This window comes from Dermacentor silvarum, chromosome 6, assembly GCF_013339745.2.
Source record: "Dermacentor silvarum isolate Dsil-2018 chromosome 6, BIME_Dsil_1.4, whole genome shotgun sequence".
Taxonomy (NCBI): domain Eukaryota; kingdom Metazoa; phylum Arthropoda; class Arachnida; order Ixodida; family Ixodidae; genus Dermacentor; species Dermacentor silvarum.
In genome coordinates, this window is record NC_051159.1 from 165,338,071 (window position 1) to 165,354,176 (window position 16,106).

The window sequence follows — 16,106 nt, forward strand, 5'->3', positions numbered from 1 at the left end:
ATGCTGCCGAGTGCTGTGTTTTTAGAAAGAAAAAAAAAAAAAAAGCCGTCGTAGAAGTGTAGCGAGGCAAAGACAAATGAACGTCTACACGACAGCTCACACATGCGAGAACTAGAAGTTGCACAAATTCTGACTGACTGGACAGCTACCACTCCTCGTGATTTACCGCAACATGGAAAACACCGACCTGGAATTTGTAGGACGTTGCACACGTAAAGCGTAAATACGACCGTACGTTTATGGGCTTGCTTGTGGGCAGCCCGACGCTGTATATATAGTCAGGTACTGCTGTGTTACCGCCAAATTCTTCGTGAAACAGATTTTGTGCGCTCTTGACTTCCTGTGAAAAGAATGAAGCGTGTGGTAAGTGAGATGAGTGCATGTTGGAGTTGGATTTGTATGGAGGTTAGCTTTTATTGAAACGAATTTCCGTCTTTTTCCTGGCAAATAAGTTAGTTATGCTGACTGCACATTTGTATTGCAACAGCTGCACATTTGTATTGCAGCAACGGCACATTCAATTGTCCCAGAGGCCGAATCTTGAGTTTTTAGTAATTTCTAGCGTTTCCGTATTATATTCGAGGAAGGGCCTTAATCAGTCGCTTCATGCTTATAGACAAACACGTCTCTTCCTGGGAAGGTGTGGAATTCTTATTGGCAGTCCATTGTAACTATCTGTGTATTGAACCAGCCGCTGAATTTTAAATCGAACTTTCTACGCTTAGCTGAAGACAAAGTGACACTCATGAGTTTCACAGGCTATTCGACAGATCACTTTTGAAAAAGTCGTCAATTGTCCTACGTAGCGATTTATATTCATTGCAGCGGAATGTGAGGGGCTCAAAGTAGCGATTACCTTAAATGCCATTACCATTTAATAGGCAGTGGTAGCCATCACCTTTTTTTAGTTTTTATTATATTTTTCAGCGTAATCTAAGCTTATTTCCTCTATTTGCTATAGCTGCATTACAAAAAAAATTTACAAGCACTGGAAAAAAAGGCCTTGGAGCCTAGCCCTAGTGTATGCTCCATGTCATAAATGCTGCAGAACAAACGCGAGTGTAACACGTATACAATGAATCAGACAGCTGCATTCGTCCACTGCCTTTTTGTCTGTCTGTCACTCTCTTTTCTCACCCAAACGTAACCTCATTTATTTGTTTATTTTGATCGTTATATGAATAAGCTGCCAGCGTCCCCAAGTATAGCAAGGGTAGGCCGATGGTCGCAGGGGATTTGTGTGATGAGGAAGAAATCTTCAAAAGAGTAAAGTGGGTTAGAGAGTACTTTACAAGCCCTCCCAGTTTATGAACGCCAGCTGAGCAATATACATAAATAAATCGACATAATCACTATATTAATTTGCAGGCGTCAGTTGGTAATACGCTAGAGAAAGACAGGGGTAATTGGAGATCGCAAGGAGAGGCCTTCGTCCTGCAGTGGACATAACATAGGATGATGATGATGATGATGATGAATCACTATATTGCCAACACTAACATACCCGGCCGAAATTTGGCGGACCGCGAGCACACTTGAAAGCACACATGACAGCGTGGCCTTGACGCAGTGAAGCAGGTAATCAGCGATAAAACACACAGTCGATATTGAAACAGGAAATGATAGGCATAACATTCAGACAGGAAGGTGACAGTGTGAATTGCTGATCTAATACATGCAGTTGACATTCTAGCTAAAAGAAATTACTAGCGTTGCGCAGATGATGTAATGTGTATAAGCGTTGTCGTACAATATATAAGAACGAGCACAAACGAAAAAGGAACGCTGCCACGGCCGGAAGGGGATTAGATGGAATGATAATTATGATTAGGGAATTCACAAGCAAACGATAGGCATGGCTGACGGAGGATAGGGCAGCTGGAGGTCACTAGGAAATGCCTTCACTGTATAGTAAACTTACAGTTTGCGTCCGCTCTCACTGTCAAGTCTTCTGCGGGCTGATAAACTAGACATTGCAACAGGGCTCACCGGCTACAGTGTTCAACCATTTTCTCGTGCAGGTGGCTATGATTGTGATCACTCTCCTTCTCGGCTTGGCGCTCGGCCATGGCCATCATGATGGCGGAAAGAAAAAAAGCCACGTGGTGCTGGTTCAGCGCCCTGTTTACAAGCCGGGTTGCTTTGATGAATACGGCCATGGTGGACACCAAGGCGGCTACGGCAAGACGCCTCACGGACACGGAAATGGCGGATATGGCGGATATGGACACGGACATGGCGGATATGGACATGGCAAGCATGGTGGCCACCAGTACGTGCCATACAGATACTAGGCAGGCACGCAGGAATATCTCCTGTGCTTCTTCGCTTAACCAGTGCATTATATAGACTAGTGACCACGGCAAATAAAATTCTACTTGCAAGCAGCCATGTCACGCGTGTGGAAGTTGTTTCTTGAGGTTTCGCTCAGCATATCTGCGACGTGATTGTTTGGGGCTAATAGCATTGCGACGCAGAAAAAGTGCAGGTGAGAAATGTACACAGTAAGTAGACAGCTTTAGTTTAACGTTAGCGTAATAGCAGGGTTAATAGAAATAGCGCTACCGTTCCGCAAACGAACTTAGGAGAAAGAGAGTCTCAGTATAGACGCGTAATAGCGTAGTTTACGTGCGGGGCGATATTCCATTACGCTTTCAATTTCGCATACATAGGGCACCTAATTGATTCTCTCTGTGTGTGCGTCCCGAAAGTGCGAGAGCCAGCGCAATGGAAGCCAGGAGCGCGTTGTATTTGTACTTTCCGTATCCGCCGCAGATCGGGGGCGGATATGGGACAAGACAATCAGTACAAGCTATCTACCATAGCCTCTGAAATCTTTCGGTCTGAGAGGCCCGACTACTTCACAAATAAATGGCGCTGGCATCTCGGCGATTTCTCTCGTTAGGCTTTAACGCGTTCGAAACGAGAAGCGATCTCGACAACTCCTCAAGGTTGTCCATAATACTCTGTCGTCGTAGCGGTCTGGGACTAAACGAAAGCACTCGTCTAGGCACAGGTCCTCGTCTAGGCACAGAGTCAATATTCTGTAGTGCTGGTTTAGCATCCTAAAAGACAGTCCATTTTTTAGGCGGTTCATGAGAGACGTAAGGAAGTGCTTCACTAATGGCGGCAATCTCCGCCGCTGTCGACGTTAGTGGATTCGTAATAGCGTTGTACTGTTATTGGTAGGCAGCTCCTTGAAGCTATGAAGCAGTACATTTCTCTAGGCTAAGTGGTCATGAGGAGTGTACTCTCACATAGCTTCCGGAGGCCAAATGATCACGCCAAGGAAATATCCAGATAAATAACAATGTATGGAGCGGGATGACAGGTGCTTCGAAGTCATCGCAAGGAGCTTACTGATTTGCCTCAAGAAACAAGTACATCAAATGCCGGCCACGGCGGCCGCTTTTTGGCGAATGCGAAATGTGAAAACATCCCTGTACTTAGATTTAGGTGCACGTTAAAGAACCTCAGGTGGTCCAAATTATTCCGGAGTCTCCCACTACTGCTTGCTTTATAATGAGATCGTGGTCTTGGCTGGAAAAACTCGATATTTTTCTTTTTTTTAACAAGTACAGAATCAGTGTTAGCTGTCTTCACAACGGTATACAATCAGTGCATTCCACCAGTACTAATGCATCTCAAATCTCGAACAAACTTGAGACGGTGCTAAATACCATGCAAAGAGGAATGGAACGAAAAAGCATAGCCGTGACAGATAAAGGAAAACAGCTTCATGGATTAAAGTGCCAGCAAGTGCAACTGATATGCAGTTGTAATTTTTTAATACATGATACTTAATAGATATTTGAGCCTTTGGGCGGCGCCGACTACTACTTTTCACCTAGAACAATTATATAATAAAAATGAAATAACAGCCTTGAACTGAACAAAGCAAAGATAAGAAGAAGTAAACGATAACAAGAGAGATTGTGAGAAAGAACTGGAGTAACAGGTCATGTAATCTGTACAGCAGACAACCGGTCGGCCATTAGAGTAACAGAACGACATGTCAAGGGATGGAATACATGGTCCAGGATGACGGAGGATATGTTATCGTACGTGTGATGTGATTAGGAAGCTTTACAAGCATAGGGCGGAGTTGGACTACGCAACACAGGATAATTGGTAATTTCTGGAAGAAGCCTTCAAACTGCAGATGACATTAAAAAGGCCGTTGACTAAATGAAGTTCATGACGACGGCGATGATCAAAAATTTAGCGACATCACTCATATTCGCTGCTAAGCCTATTTCAAACCTCGCCTTTTGTGCAGTCTTGACGCCCGCTTGAAAATTAGTAAACGTTAGGCTTTCAGAGCGTGTGCTTACGACACCAGTATACAAGGTGTGTTCAAAGTAAAACCGAACTTTGGAAAAAGCGTGCCAACCGGCAGAGGGAGCGCCCTGCGGCTGCTGTGCGCACGTAGTACCAGGTTTAGACAACCAACTTCCATTTATTGCAATTTGCTCCGACCATTAGTTGGCGACCTACAGCCGCTGAAGTGAGCACGTGCACAAGCTGTTCGTTGGATCAGTATCAAAGTGACAATTAAAGAGCTTAAAGAACGACGTGTGTGTGTGAAATTTTACTACAAACTTGGAAAAACGTTCACAGGGACATTTCAAATGCTTAGCGAAGCATACGGGGACGACTGTATGAGTCGCACGCTGTGCTATGTGTGATTTAAGCATTTTGAACACGGTATAATGTCAGTCGGTGACGATCCCAAGCCTGTACGACCGTCTACATCAATAGATGATGACCATGTTGACAGAGTTCGCGCTGTGATTGGTGGAAATCATCGTTCAACTGTTCGAGAAGTTGCTGACGAACTGGGCGCCAGCGTAGGATCATGCGATCAAATTTTAGTGGCAAACTTAAGATGCGTCGTGTCAGTGCAAAATTCGTGCCGCGTTTGTTGAATGACGATTAGAAACCCGTGTTGAAATCGGCCAGGAACTGATTGCCACTGCCAGTGACAATGAAAACTTCCTTAGAAACATCATAACAGGCGATGAGACGTGGGTTTATGGCTACGGTATTGAAACTCAAGGTGCAGTCATCTCAGTGGGTGTGCAAAAACACGCATTAGTTGGTCAAAGATCAGGTGATGTTGGTTGCTTTTTTTGATTGCAAAGGCACTGTCCATCAGAAATTTGTACTCTACGTGGTCAGACGGTAAACAAGGAAGTCTGCCAGGGAATTCTAGTGCATTTGAGAGATGCTATGCGCATTAAGAGACCTGAAGTGCGCGAAAACCAGACTTGAATGTTGCATCATGACAATGCGTCGGCTCACGCGTCGCTCCTTGTCCGCTGCTATTTTGGAAACCATCACACTCCCGTTGTGCCCCATCCACCGTATTCTCCAGACCTAGCCCCAGAAGACTTATTCCTGTTTCGAAAAATTAAAACCACGTTTAAAGGTCGTCGTTTCCAAACCACAGAGGAGATTCAGGACAATGCGACAAGAGACCTGCGTGCTTCCCAAAAAATGAAAGAAACGATGGGAACAGTGTATTGCCAGTAGAGGGGACTACTTTTAGGGGGCAGTGCTTAAAACGTTGTACAATCAGCAATAAAGTTCGGTTTCTTTTTTAACACACCCCGTACATTCGTATTTTGTGGCATAATCCTAAGACCTACAAGTCGCAGTGGCACAGTGGCTACGGCGTTTTGCTATTGAGCAGAAGGTTGTGGATCAATCGCCTGGAATTTCTATGGAGGCAGAAAGCAAAATCGCTCGTACACAGAGCGTTGAGTGCATGTGAAAGAAAAGAAAAAGACTTGCAGGGGTTAAACTGACTAAGAGCCTCCGTACAGGACAAGAGGCGTTACTCGTAAGCTTACATACCCGGCATAAAAATCCTTGCCACGAACAGCACGCCGTTGAAAACAGTAAAGAACAGCTGACATAAGTGCTTGGACAACATGTATGCTTGAACAAACATCGCAAACTGTCCAGCGATGCGTTCGCACTAGGTTCAAAGTGCGCTAGGAACGCAACGTCGAACGTTCGTGAAGGAATGTGCTCGGCGTAGACGCCATAAACATGGAGGGAATAATGAAACTTGTTTTGCTGCGTAATTATTTCTGCCAGCCAGATAATCCTAGTAGGTATATAAGCGATACCCACGAATATTGCCTTCCAGGCAACGCAACCAGAACGGTGTGAACTCTCTGCCTTCGTCTATTCCTCTGCCCAACATGAAAAAATATGTAAGTTTTAAAGCTTCTGAGCTGTATCGCACGTATACTCGTTTGCACATTGTTTTCACGCTCAAATTAAGAATCACAGTCGTGAATAGGTAAGGCATCATGCGATAGAATAATTTACCAGCACGTGCCTTAATTGCAGGAACCTTAGGGAGCGGCTTTCACGAGCAAAAATTACGTGGTAGCAGTTGCGGCATTGGATGGTAGGCAGACAGTGATAAGTACGAACGCATTTGTGAAATCCTGATGTTTTTCACAATCGCAGTGCTCTGTGTGAAATATCTTTAAAAACATGAACCAGTCTTAGCTATGTAGGAATATTTTGGCATGCCTTTGATGTGGTCGGGTAGTGGATTTGTTGCTTAGGCTCCTGGAATCCCAGAACTTGTTTCTGAGGTCAGGGCTGTGAGGGGCCAATATAACTGTCAAAAAGACAGTTCTGACTTTGTAGGACGCAAAAATACAATGGGACAACAAACGGTAACTGTACAAAGTGGCCTAAGGTACATTCCGAGATATGGTGAAGCGTGCTTGCTTTGGCACTGAACCTGACAGAATTAAATGTGCTCTAGCACCTTCGACCTGAAGCTCTCCTTATTTGAAAAGTTTAGCATTTATTTGGCCGTTTGCTGCGGAATATATTGAAGACCTACAATCAGATTCTTATATTTTTTTGTAGCAATCCAGGGAATAAAACGTGATCTGAAGAACAATACTGGAAAAAAATACACTGAGCGGACTCAGGATAAACTTCAACCGTTTTCACGTGCCAGCGAGCTTCCATAGCTGGCTCCATACTCGAAGCAACAAGAGGCGGCACAGCGTGACATTTAACAGCTAGCACTTACACGATGGGGCGAGAACGTTTCCTCTGCAGACTATCCGAAAAAGTAAGAGAGAAGAGAGTTTTTTTTTATATCATGTGCCCTATAATTATTAGCTGTGATCGCATTGCACGCATGTCTTTAAAGCGGTCAACATGGTCGTGTCTTTATTCAAATGGTTCCCGTTAAATTGCAGTAAAATTCCTGTTACGAAACTTTATTAAGCTTACTTGTGTAGCGTGGTTGTCTGCGAATGAAAGGCAAGAGCGGTTGTTTTGGTACAACTTAACTTTAAGAAAATCAGCGTCAGTAGATAAGTGTAACACAGACACACGTTGCCACAGCTTAGCTGCGCAATTAGGTCGAGAACGGTTTCACAACGTTTCTATAATGTGTCATCGCTACAAGCTACATCCTTGACACGATGTTGATACGATACTAAATACACTTCAAACTTAAACCATGCAAGCAGCGAGAAGCCTCACTTGATGAGTCATTATGGTGCCCCTGCGTACTGTTATATCGTCTTTTTTCCACGAGTGGCTCTTAGATTGCTCTATATTTAATGCCATATTGTCACATGAACTCCAAAGCAGATAGCTTGGCCGTAAAATGTGATTGCACTTAACGACGCCTCCACCCGGCAGGCCGCAGTATGTGTCAAATTCTTTAGGTTCTGTTAACCTGGTCACTCAGCTAGACTATATCTGAACGGTGCCATCGTTGTAGCTTCTTGAATTTACATATGCAGCCTTCTTTTCCGTATACGAATGTAAGAAGTACTGAGCATCAAGTATGTTGAAATTTAAAATGTTGTGTGTCGCAGGCCCTGGTACTCGTGGTGGCGTCCGCTCTGACTGCCGCAGCAATCTGTGCTCCCATGGGTTCCTCTTACGGTGGAAGCTACGGTAGCGGTTATGGTGGCGGATACGGAAGCGGACAGTACGGTAGTTATGGCGGCAGCGGACAATATGGTAGCCATGGCGGCAGCGGCTATGGTGGCGGCTACGGTGGCGGCTACGGTGGCGGCTACGGTGGGGGCTACGGTGGGGGCCACGAGAGCGGCTCCGGGCATCAATGCGAGCACAGTTCACAGATGAGCATGGGGCACAGCCCATATGAAACACCTGGCTATGGGAGCTATGGGAGCTCCTCGCATGGAAGTCACTATGCGCCTTCGTACGGCGGTGGCTACGACTCCTACTAGCAGTAACGTCGCACCCGCGAATAGCACTGCTAGCCAGTGAAAATAAACCCTGGATCAATTTTGGTCGCCTTATGCTTGTATATAATAAACCACATAACTGCTGAAATGCTTGGTGTTTTGATGAGAGCACTTTTACTATACAGATCGCTTGACATGACGGACACATTGAGTTCTTGTTCTTTGTGACCTTCGCATCATTCTCATTTGCTTTGTTTTCGGTTTAGTGCTGTTAACTCTGAATACGAGTATCCGCAGGCTTTCACCATAGAAATATGGAAATAACTAGGACTCGGAGGAAGCGTGACACAACACTATCGAATCCTTAAAAAGTCGACCCAGACCGTGATCACGTCGCGGTAGGTTATAGTGCCTCCGACCACCGAATCAGCCATCTCAGCACGGGCTCTTCCAAGAAGACACGGGGGATATCACCGTGCGGCTGACGCGCTCGCACGTTGCAACGAAGATGAGCTCATCACGTATACAGCATTATTAGGGAGAAAATTTGCGCAGCCCAAACCACCCAGACAAGATTACATCGATTAAAGCCACCGGGAACCAAGTGCGTAAAGCCGAGTTCGCTGAGCTCTGGGTTATGTGTTAAGCGGAATTTTTATAGAGAAAATGCAGAGGGGATAGCTTCATGGACGATTAGCTTGCGAGGGCTGGTTGCGGGACGTAATGCTGCCTCCTACTTGGCTTCATTCTTGGAGTCTTCCCATTCGCAACACCCTTGATACCATTGTGTTCTCTCTGCTCTGTCTGCTTTGTCTTGTTCAGTGCGCTACTTCACCCATACCGTATGATGACCCTTGATATTGCGCGCGCGGAGTTGGAGCAGAGCTGCATGCGTACTTCTGCTGCCCTCTTTCGGCTTGCTACACAGACATATGCACAGAAGCTTTGCAATTTGGCACAAGGAGGCGCGAGAATCCCGACAGCGTCATGGGATGTGAATGAAACGATTGGAAGAAGCAAATAAGTGCATTACTGAATGAGCCATGCTTTAAACTTTAACGGGAGAACTTTGTATGATGCCGCTGCGCAATTAAGCACCGCGGCGTCTGCTTTCATGGTATCTGCGTGTCCCGAGATTTTTTTTCCGTTTACACCATGACTCGTCTCCTGTGCCCTCCTTTTCACTAGACCTTATACCATGGAGAACGGGAAAAACTGAGGAGAGGCAGTGACGTCACTCTTTGCGAAGCTTCCGTGATCCCGAAAGTTGACTTTACTCCGACATCTTGTCGGGGCAGATGCTTCTACACGGTAGACGTTGTTTTACATGGTAGGCGGTAGTTGTTGCAATTTTACAGCAAATGTATTAATGCAACTAGGTGCGCTGAAAGCCTTATATGCATGTTTCTGCGGTGTCTTGGAAAACGAAATTATTTAACAACTGGAACAATATTCCTGATTGTGCTAATTTCACTGTGTATTTATGTGTCTATTTACTTGTTTACATGACTTTACGAATCCTGTCACTTTTCTGCCTTGTATTGCTGGGATGTGGGGCGAGTCAAGCTTCGTTTATATTGCAGCTTTTTTTCCGCATTCCACACCACACATTGTATCGTTGCTTCATGTATGAATAAAAAAAATGTAAACATTAAAGCACTGTGGTGAAATAAACTTCAAACTTCAAGCTTTATATTTAGAGAAAATGTGCACAATGTAAAGAATGATCAGAAAGCACATTGTGAATTGTTTGAGTTGATTAGGGGCTAAAGAAAAGCTAAGAAGACCTTGTTTCCTGCCTATTTGGACGCGATATAAGAATCAATTAGAAGTGTTCTCCGCTACGTTGGGAAAAACATAGGCGGCAGTAATTTTACAACTGTAGAAAATAGAGGCTGTGTTGACGCCACAAGTATGTAAAGTTGAACCAAGTAAGTTAATTATAGCCTTCCCTCCAAGTTAATTATACAGGCGTTCCAGAACTTGATAAGCATATTTTACGGACTACCTAGGAAGTTTGCGCAATGTACTGAAAGAATTCAATGAATCACAAAGCTAAATGTTAAGGGAAAATACTAATATTACGAGTGACCTTATGAGTGGGAAAAGTTTGAAGAGCGTCAGGTAAATACGGAATTGGCAAAAGACTCCTGCTGCGGCTCGAGATGGCGTTTGGGCCACGAATCCACCAAGCCCATCGATGAATACCTCCAGTAGTAGGAAATCGGAAAATGGTTTAATTTACATTATGTACACTGGCCCCTGGCACGGAAGCCAACTGCATTAGGAGCATATTCAACGTCTCAGTTCCTATCAGGTCACGTCAACACCCACCGCACTGCACCACCGGTCTCCGCTTTTAATCCCTTCGTCTTCCCTCGCAGACTCGACTGCGCAGTCTGCTGACGTTGGTACGTCCAATCAGAGGGGTTGTATTGTTCACCGAACTCCGCCTCCACTGTTGCATCCTCGCCCTCGAATTTGCTGCTACTGCGTGGTCATCTAGGAAACCGAGATTGTTGTCGTTCCCACGGTAGTAATTCCTGGAAGTTGGCCTTTCGCCTCAATCCGGTCAACTCGTCGGGGCCGGTGTCGGGCGCTGTCGCCGTCTGGGAGACGCTGATGAAAGGGGCTGCCTATAGGGCAATAGCAAAGGATGTGCACTGGCGATTTGGGACGCTTGTCTGCCCGTCCCGTCGGTGTCGACTACTGTCGCCGTCTGGGCGATGCTGATGAAAGGGGTTGCCTCGGGGTAAACGTGCAAGGTATACTCTGGATCAAGTTGAGACGTAACACTCCTTAAGCGAATCCTCGAAACCGTGAAATGGCGGTTATTCGCTATCATTACAAGTTTACGAAAAAAACAACAACATACTGGGGAACAGAAACGCTTCCCGTGCAGGTTTTCGTTCCAGTTGACCGACAATGGTTAGGTTCTAGCTGAATTCCAAAGCGAGCAACTAACAATTTGAACCGGTTCGAACCAGTTCAAGTTCATTTACATAACCGAGGAATAATTAAAAAAACAGCGTACATTTATTTATTACAAAAGCTCGACGTTGCTGCTAAGCTCCACTGTAAGATTACGCGTGTGTTGTTCTTGAGGCCGCATGTAGTTACAAAATAATTAGGCATATTCAGCACGAATGCAGGAATCTGTGGGAAGCGAAGCTTTGTTGAGAAAATAAAATCAAGAGGAGAATATATTGAGGAAATGCAGAGAGTCCTCTAGTCTGTTACTCTGCTCAGGAGGAAAGGGAAGAAAAAATAGGGAACTGAGGAGTAGTGATGAAGACAGGCAATGGGATGCGATTATACTATACACATTCGTGTTCGAATGATCCTTTCGCAGCCTTGTATCTAAGCCTCTGCATACTAAATATTCTGAGACCGCCTTGATGGCTTGCTTCGTTGATATGTTCAGCCAAGGGCCCAGTAACGCTTTTTTGGCTGATCGGCTTGTTAATTGGCTCTAACAAAGAGATCAATGCCTGCTATTCACAGTCATACTGGGGACAGCCAGCAAGTATATATGTTCCTTTTTTTTCTCTCACTCTTTCCCCTATTTTCAACCATTATTTCCCCCACCCGAGTGCAAGGTAGCAAACCGGAAACTCACCTCTGGTTAACGTACCTGTCTTTCCTCTCTCTCTCTACGACTATATATGTTCCACTGTATCCGGTACTTTGCACGCATCACAGGCTGGCAAGTGCGAACATCGGATGCGAGGCATACGTATATTGTCGCGTTAGCGAAACCTAGTGTGCCGCCTGACGCGATAGGCTGAAAACCGCACTAATGGTTCCGATACTTTAAAAATCACGGGATCATGGTTGGAATTTACAAATGAGGTAGCATAGTTGAGCCACAACGGCAAGCATCGCATGGATGAAATGTCTCTAGAAAAGGTGGCATACCAGAACCTAAAACCTTTATTGTCTTGCCTTTCGGTTTTGCTCCGAAGTAAAAGATATCGTAGCTTTCAGGTTTAGTTCAGGTTCGAGCAAAGACAACGATTTTTACTGGTTCTCAGTTTTAGGGCCAGTTTCGGTTTGATACACTGCCCTAAAGAATTGTGTGCTATAGCAAGGTATAAAACCATGCCTTTACTACAGGCAACTGAAATTCTTATGACTACGCCTCGAAGAAACTGCTTCGCTGGAAATGCGGCTTTGATTCTGTAGTCAAACAAGTCTGCTGTCTCTTTAGGGGCACGAGCATCAAGTGACACTTTTGTTTCTTGCGCAGCACTTCCGGTTCAGCTCCTGAGACGACCGGGGACGAAATTCAAAATAATTAGAAAAATTGAAAAACAAAAGTACAGTACAAAATTTATAGGTGTCATAGATATGATATCAGAGTATAAGTTTAGTTACAAGATGAGTGACTGAAATGTGTGGAATAATTAAAATTAATTACAAATCACTGAGACGACCGGGGACGAAATTCAAACTACGATAAATCAGAAAAAATAAAAAATAAGTAGTACAGTAGAAAATTCATGGGTTTCATTATAAATATGATATCAGAACATAAGTTTGGTTACCAGATGAGTTACTGAAGTGTCTTGAATAATTGAAATTAATTAGAAATCTTTGAGTCGACTGGGTACGAAATTCAAAAATAAATCAGAAAAAAAGAAAAAAATAGTGCTTTACAAAATTCATGGGTTTCAGTATAGATATAATATCAGATGATAAGTTTAGTTACACGTTGAGTTACTGAAGTATCTGGAATAATTAGAATTATTTAGAATTAACGCCGAGGCGTGAGTGCCACTGAGAGACACCTGAGTCAAAGATTAGGGTTGCCTAGCATTTTTTTTTTTCTCTCCAGTGACATTTTTGTTACAGACGCGATGTGTGTCGTCCTACAGTAAAATGTCCCTTGTTGATACATTATACATGCTGCCCTAATACGCAGAATGAAGATCGCAGTAGGTTCAGGATAGCAGTTTGGACCTACAAGTTGATCTTAATGCGCACGTGTAACGTTAACCAACTTTCACTTCGGCAAACATTTTCTTGAGATGCAATGAAGTTTGGCGAATGGAAATTTTACTTCAACACGGAGCGCACTAGAATACGTGTATCAGGACATCAATTTTTCGCGGTACTGGTGACCGTACACGTGACACTTTGCACCAGAGGTAAACATTCGGCTGGGATCTACCTGTTTCTGGTGTAAACTCAGTGTGCTCTGCAAACAAACCTGTATTTCTGAGTAAGCCTTCAGCTTGCTTCACTTTTAAAGAGCGCTTTTCTGCACGCTTGCTGTTGTGACGTCATGTGCAGCAACGACCTTACTTCTAGCAATACTGAGATTAAATAAGTGGTGCTTGCAATCCCAAAAACTAGCCTCTCTGCACGCGAATAATCTCTTAAAATGAAATTTAAGTGTTTGCCACACGAGGCCCATATAAGCGTATCATGGGAACTGCGTGTTCAAGATTATCTGGGATCTGGCTGATGGGCGTTGTCATACTGCAAGCAGTTAACCGTTAATTGTGAATTTCTCATTGTTGCATGCAGAAGAAGAATGTGGAAATTCTGAAACGACGAAGCCACTGGTGCAATGGGTCTTTCTTGACTAGATGGGCTGTAACAACGCCTTATGGCGGCACTGCTTACGAATAACTTTTTCCCATTACGCGCTAGTGTGGCGGCATAAATAGCTTACTGCATAAACTATGGTCAAAGACTACGCAACCTGCGATGGAACAAAAATTATGTGCATAACGTTAAGGTACAGGAAGAAAGCAGTGTGAATGCGAGTGCAAACGTGCCTGCTGATAGCATAGTGACGTTAGAACCAAAAAACAAAATTTGGCAGGCCATGTATGGCGTAGGGAAGGTAATCGACAGTCTATTAGTGTTACAGAAACGATGCCATGAGAAGGAAAGCACAGTCGGCGATGGCAGATAGCTTGATGGTGTGATGAAATTAAGACATTTGCAGGCATAAAACAGAGTCACCTGACACAATACAGGAATACACTTCGTCCTGCACTGAATAAAATAGGATGCTGATGATGAAGATGTAGAAGGTGAAAAAGAAGGAGGTGATGATGATGAAGGCACGTTAGACATTGCACAGGTTCTGAGTTTTCTTTATTGCACTTTAGTACAACAAGCATCCAGCCGGATTTCCAAACATTGATTAGTAATGCTCCCTCAGGAGGTACTTGATGTCCTTGTGCGACGACTCCAGGACCACGTAGCCTCTTCGGTAGCGCATGCCGTCTGCAAGGCGAACGCACTCGTCGTAGGCCCTCAGAAGGCTGGGTAGGTACATCAATGGATGCTTTCCTAAAATTTGAACAGAACTGCGTATGACTTGGTTCTTAGGCTATATAGTTGGACATATTTGTGCATGTAATGACGGTCTAAGTGCATTTCGTATGACGATGCCAGCTGGAAATTTTACTGTGTAGAAACTCCATTATAAATAACAGTGACAATATACTTCTAATTGCTATTGTTTTGGGGTCATAAACCATGAACATTTGAGAGCATCGTAATAAAATAAAAAATAAAACAGAAATTCTGGAGATCGAAGCACTATCTAGGAATCTGTGTGAAGCGAGGCATTGGTGAAGCGGGTAATTAAATGCTATATAACCTAGTTACACAAGTACACATAACTTTAATATTATTCTATGAAGCGTTCTATGCCATGCAACGCTTAGGTTATTGGCTACACCGTTGAAAAGCTATGCCGAAATGCACACTAAGTCTAACGGAAGCACAGTCTGAAATGTCAAAGCAGCAATGACATTTGGATGCACAGAGAAGCCCGACACATAGTTAAGTACTTTCAAGCACTCCATACTTCCTGCAACACAGTGGCACATGCACAACCTGGATGATTGGCCAAAAGTTAGCGCACATACAGTAGCATGTACCCAGCGCGACATGTTCAATGGCTCAAGAAGATATAACAAATATAAAAAAGTATGAAAATGAAAGAAAGCGTTCTTTAAATGCGTAATTCTATTACAAAAAGTGTGAGTACTTTAGAAATACTTATGTCCTGATATTATATGTACAGGCTTTATGTTGTGGTGTATTGTTTTATCGCGCAGAGCAGAGGTGTGCTCACTGGGATTACTTTGTCGGTCAAAATTGCCTGTTATATAGGCCATGGAATACGCTGATACCATGTGGCTAAAGACCTGAGTAGCCCATACGAAATTTAAGGAAATGAAAGAAACCATTCAATATCCTGCGCCATTCCATTAAGAGGTCGGTGTCTCTTAGAAATACCTATGAGGAGACACAATACGAAAAGGTTTTATGTCATGATTGTTGGTTTGATTAAGCAGAACAGATCTTTACTCAATGGCACTACATTGCAGGCTCTGAAGCGTAGCTCCCACGCCCACCTGTCTAATAACGAAGAACAGACGACCCATGCTAACCCCGAGGAAGTTGGCGAAGAAAGCTTGGCTTTAATAGTTACGAGCGGCTAGACAGCCGATAGCCACAAGCTCACATCAGCATCCTAATTGGTGCTGGGGCTGTATTTTGTAAATGTTATTTTCTTCTCATTCAACCATGCTTTATCACCTGCCTCAACGAGTAGCCGATCGTTGCAATACAATAGGTGCGGTTTCGTGCTAGCCAATAACAAAGGGCAAGAAGAATTTCAAATGACACGTATCGTTATAAAACACGATCTCTAATCACTTAACAAGGGGCAGAACTGTTCGATACCGTGGCTAGCTAGAAAATGTTCGATACCGTGGCTAGCTGGTGAATGCTGCTTCAAACTGCTACAGCATTGGACTGCTTTGTGGGTACGGGCCATGTTGTAGTGCCTTCAGACTTGAAGCTATTTAGGCCACTTATAAATGCATCTCACGGTTTTATGCTTGAAAGAAGTTTGTGGTCAAT

The 16,106-nt window shown here is 44.1% G+C and overlaps 2 protein-coding genes across 2 annotated transcripts; both read left to right on the top strand.

The window, feature by feature from the left end:
- The first annotated feature begins 276 nt into the window (after positions 1 to 276).
- On the top strand, positions 277 to 2,382 carry LOC125946443 (uncharacterized). The gene is made up of 2 exons (XM_049669763.1): positions 277 to 363; positions 2,022 to 2,382. Exons 1-2 carry the CDS (start codon positions 352 to 354, stop codon positions 2,292 to 2,294), a joined length of 285 nt encoding a protein of 94 aa, XP_049525720.1. The 5' UTR covers positions 277 to 351; the 3' UTR covers positions 2,295 to 2,382.
- A 3,799-nt stretch (positions 2,383 to 6,181) lies between these two features.
- Positions 6,182 to 8,252, top strand: LOC119457020 (keratin-associated protein 6-2-like). The gene is made up of 2 exons (XM_049669180.1): positions 6,182 to 6,224; positions 7,872 to 8,252. Exons 1-2 carry the CDS (start codon positions 6,213 to 6,215, stop codon positions 8,250 to 8,252), a joined length of 393 nt encoding a protein of 130 aa, XP_049525137.1. The 5' UTR covers positions 6,182 to 6,212.
- Positions 8,253 to 16,106: the final 7,854 nt, after the last annotated feature.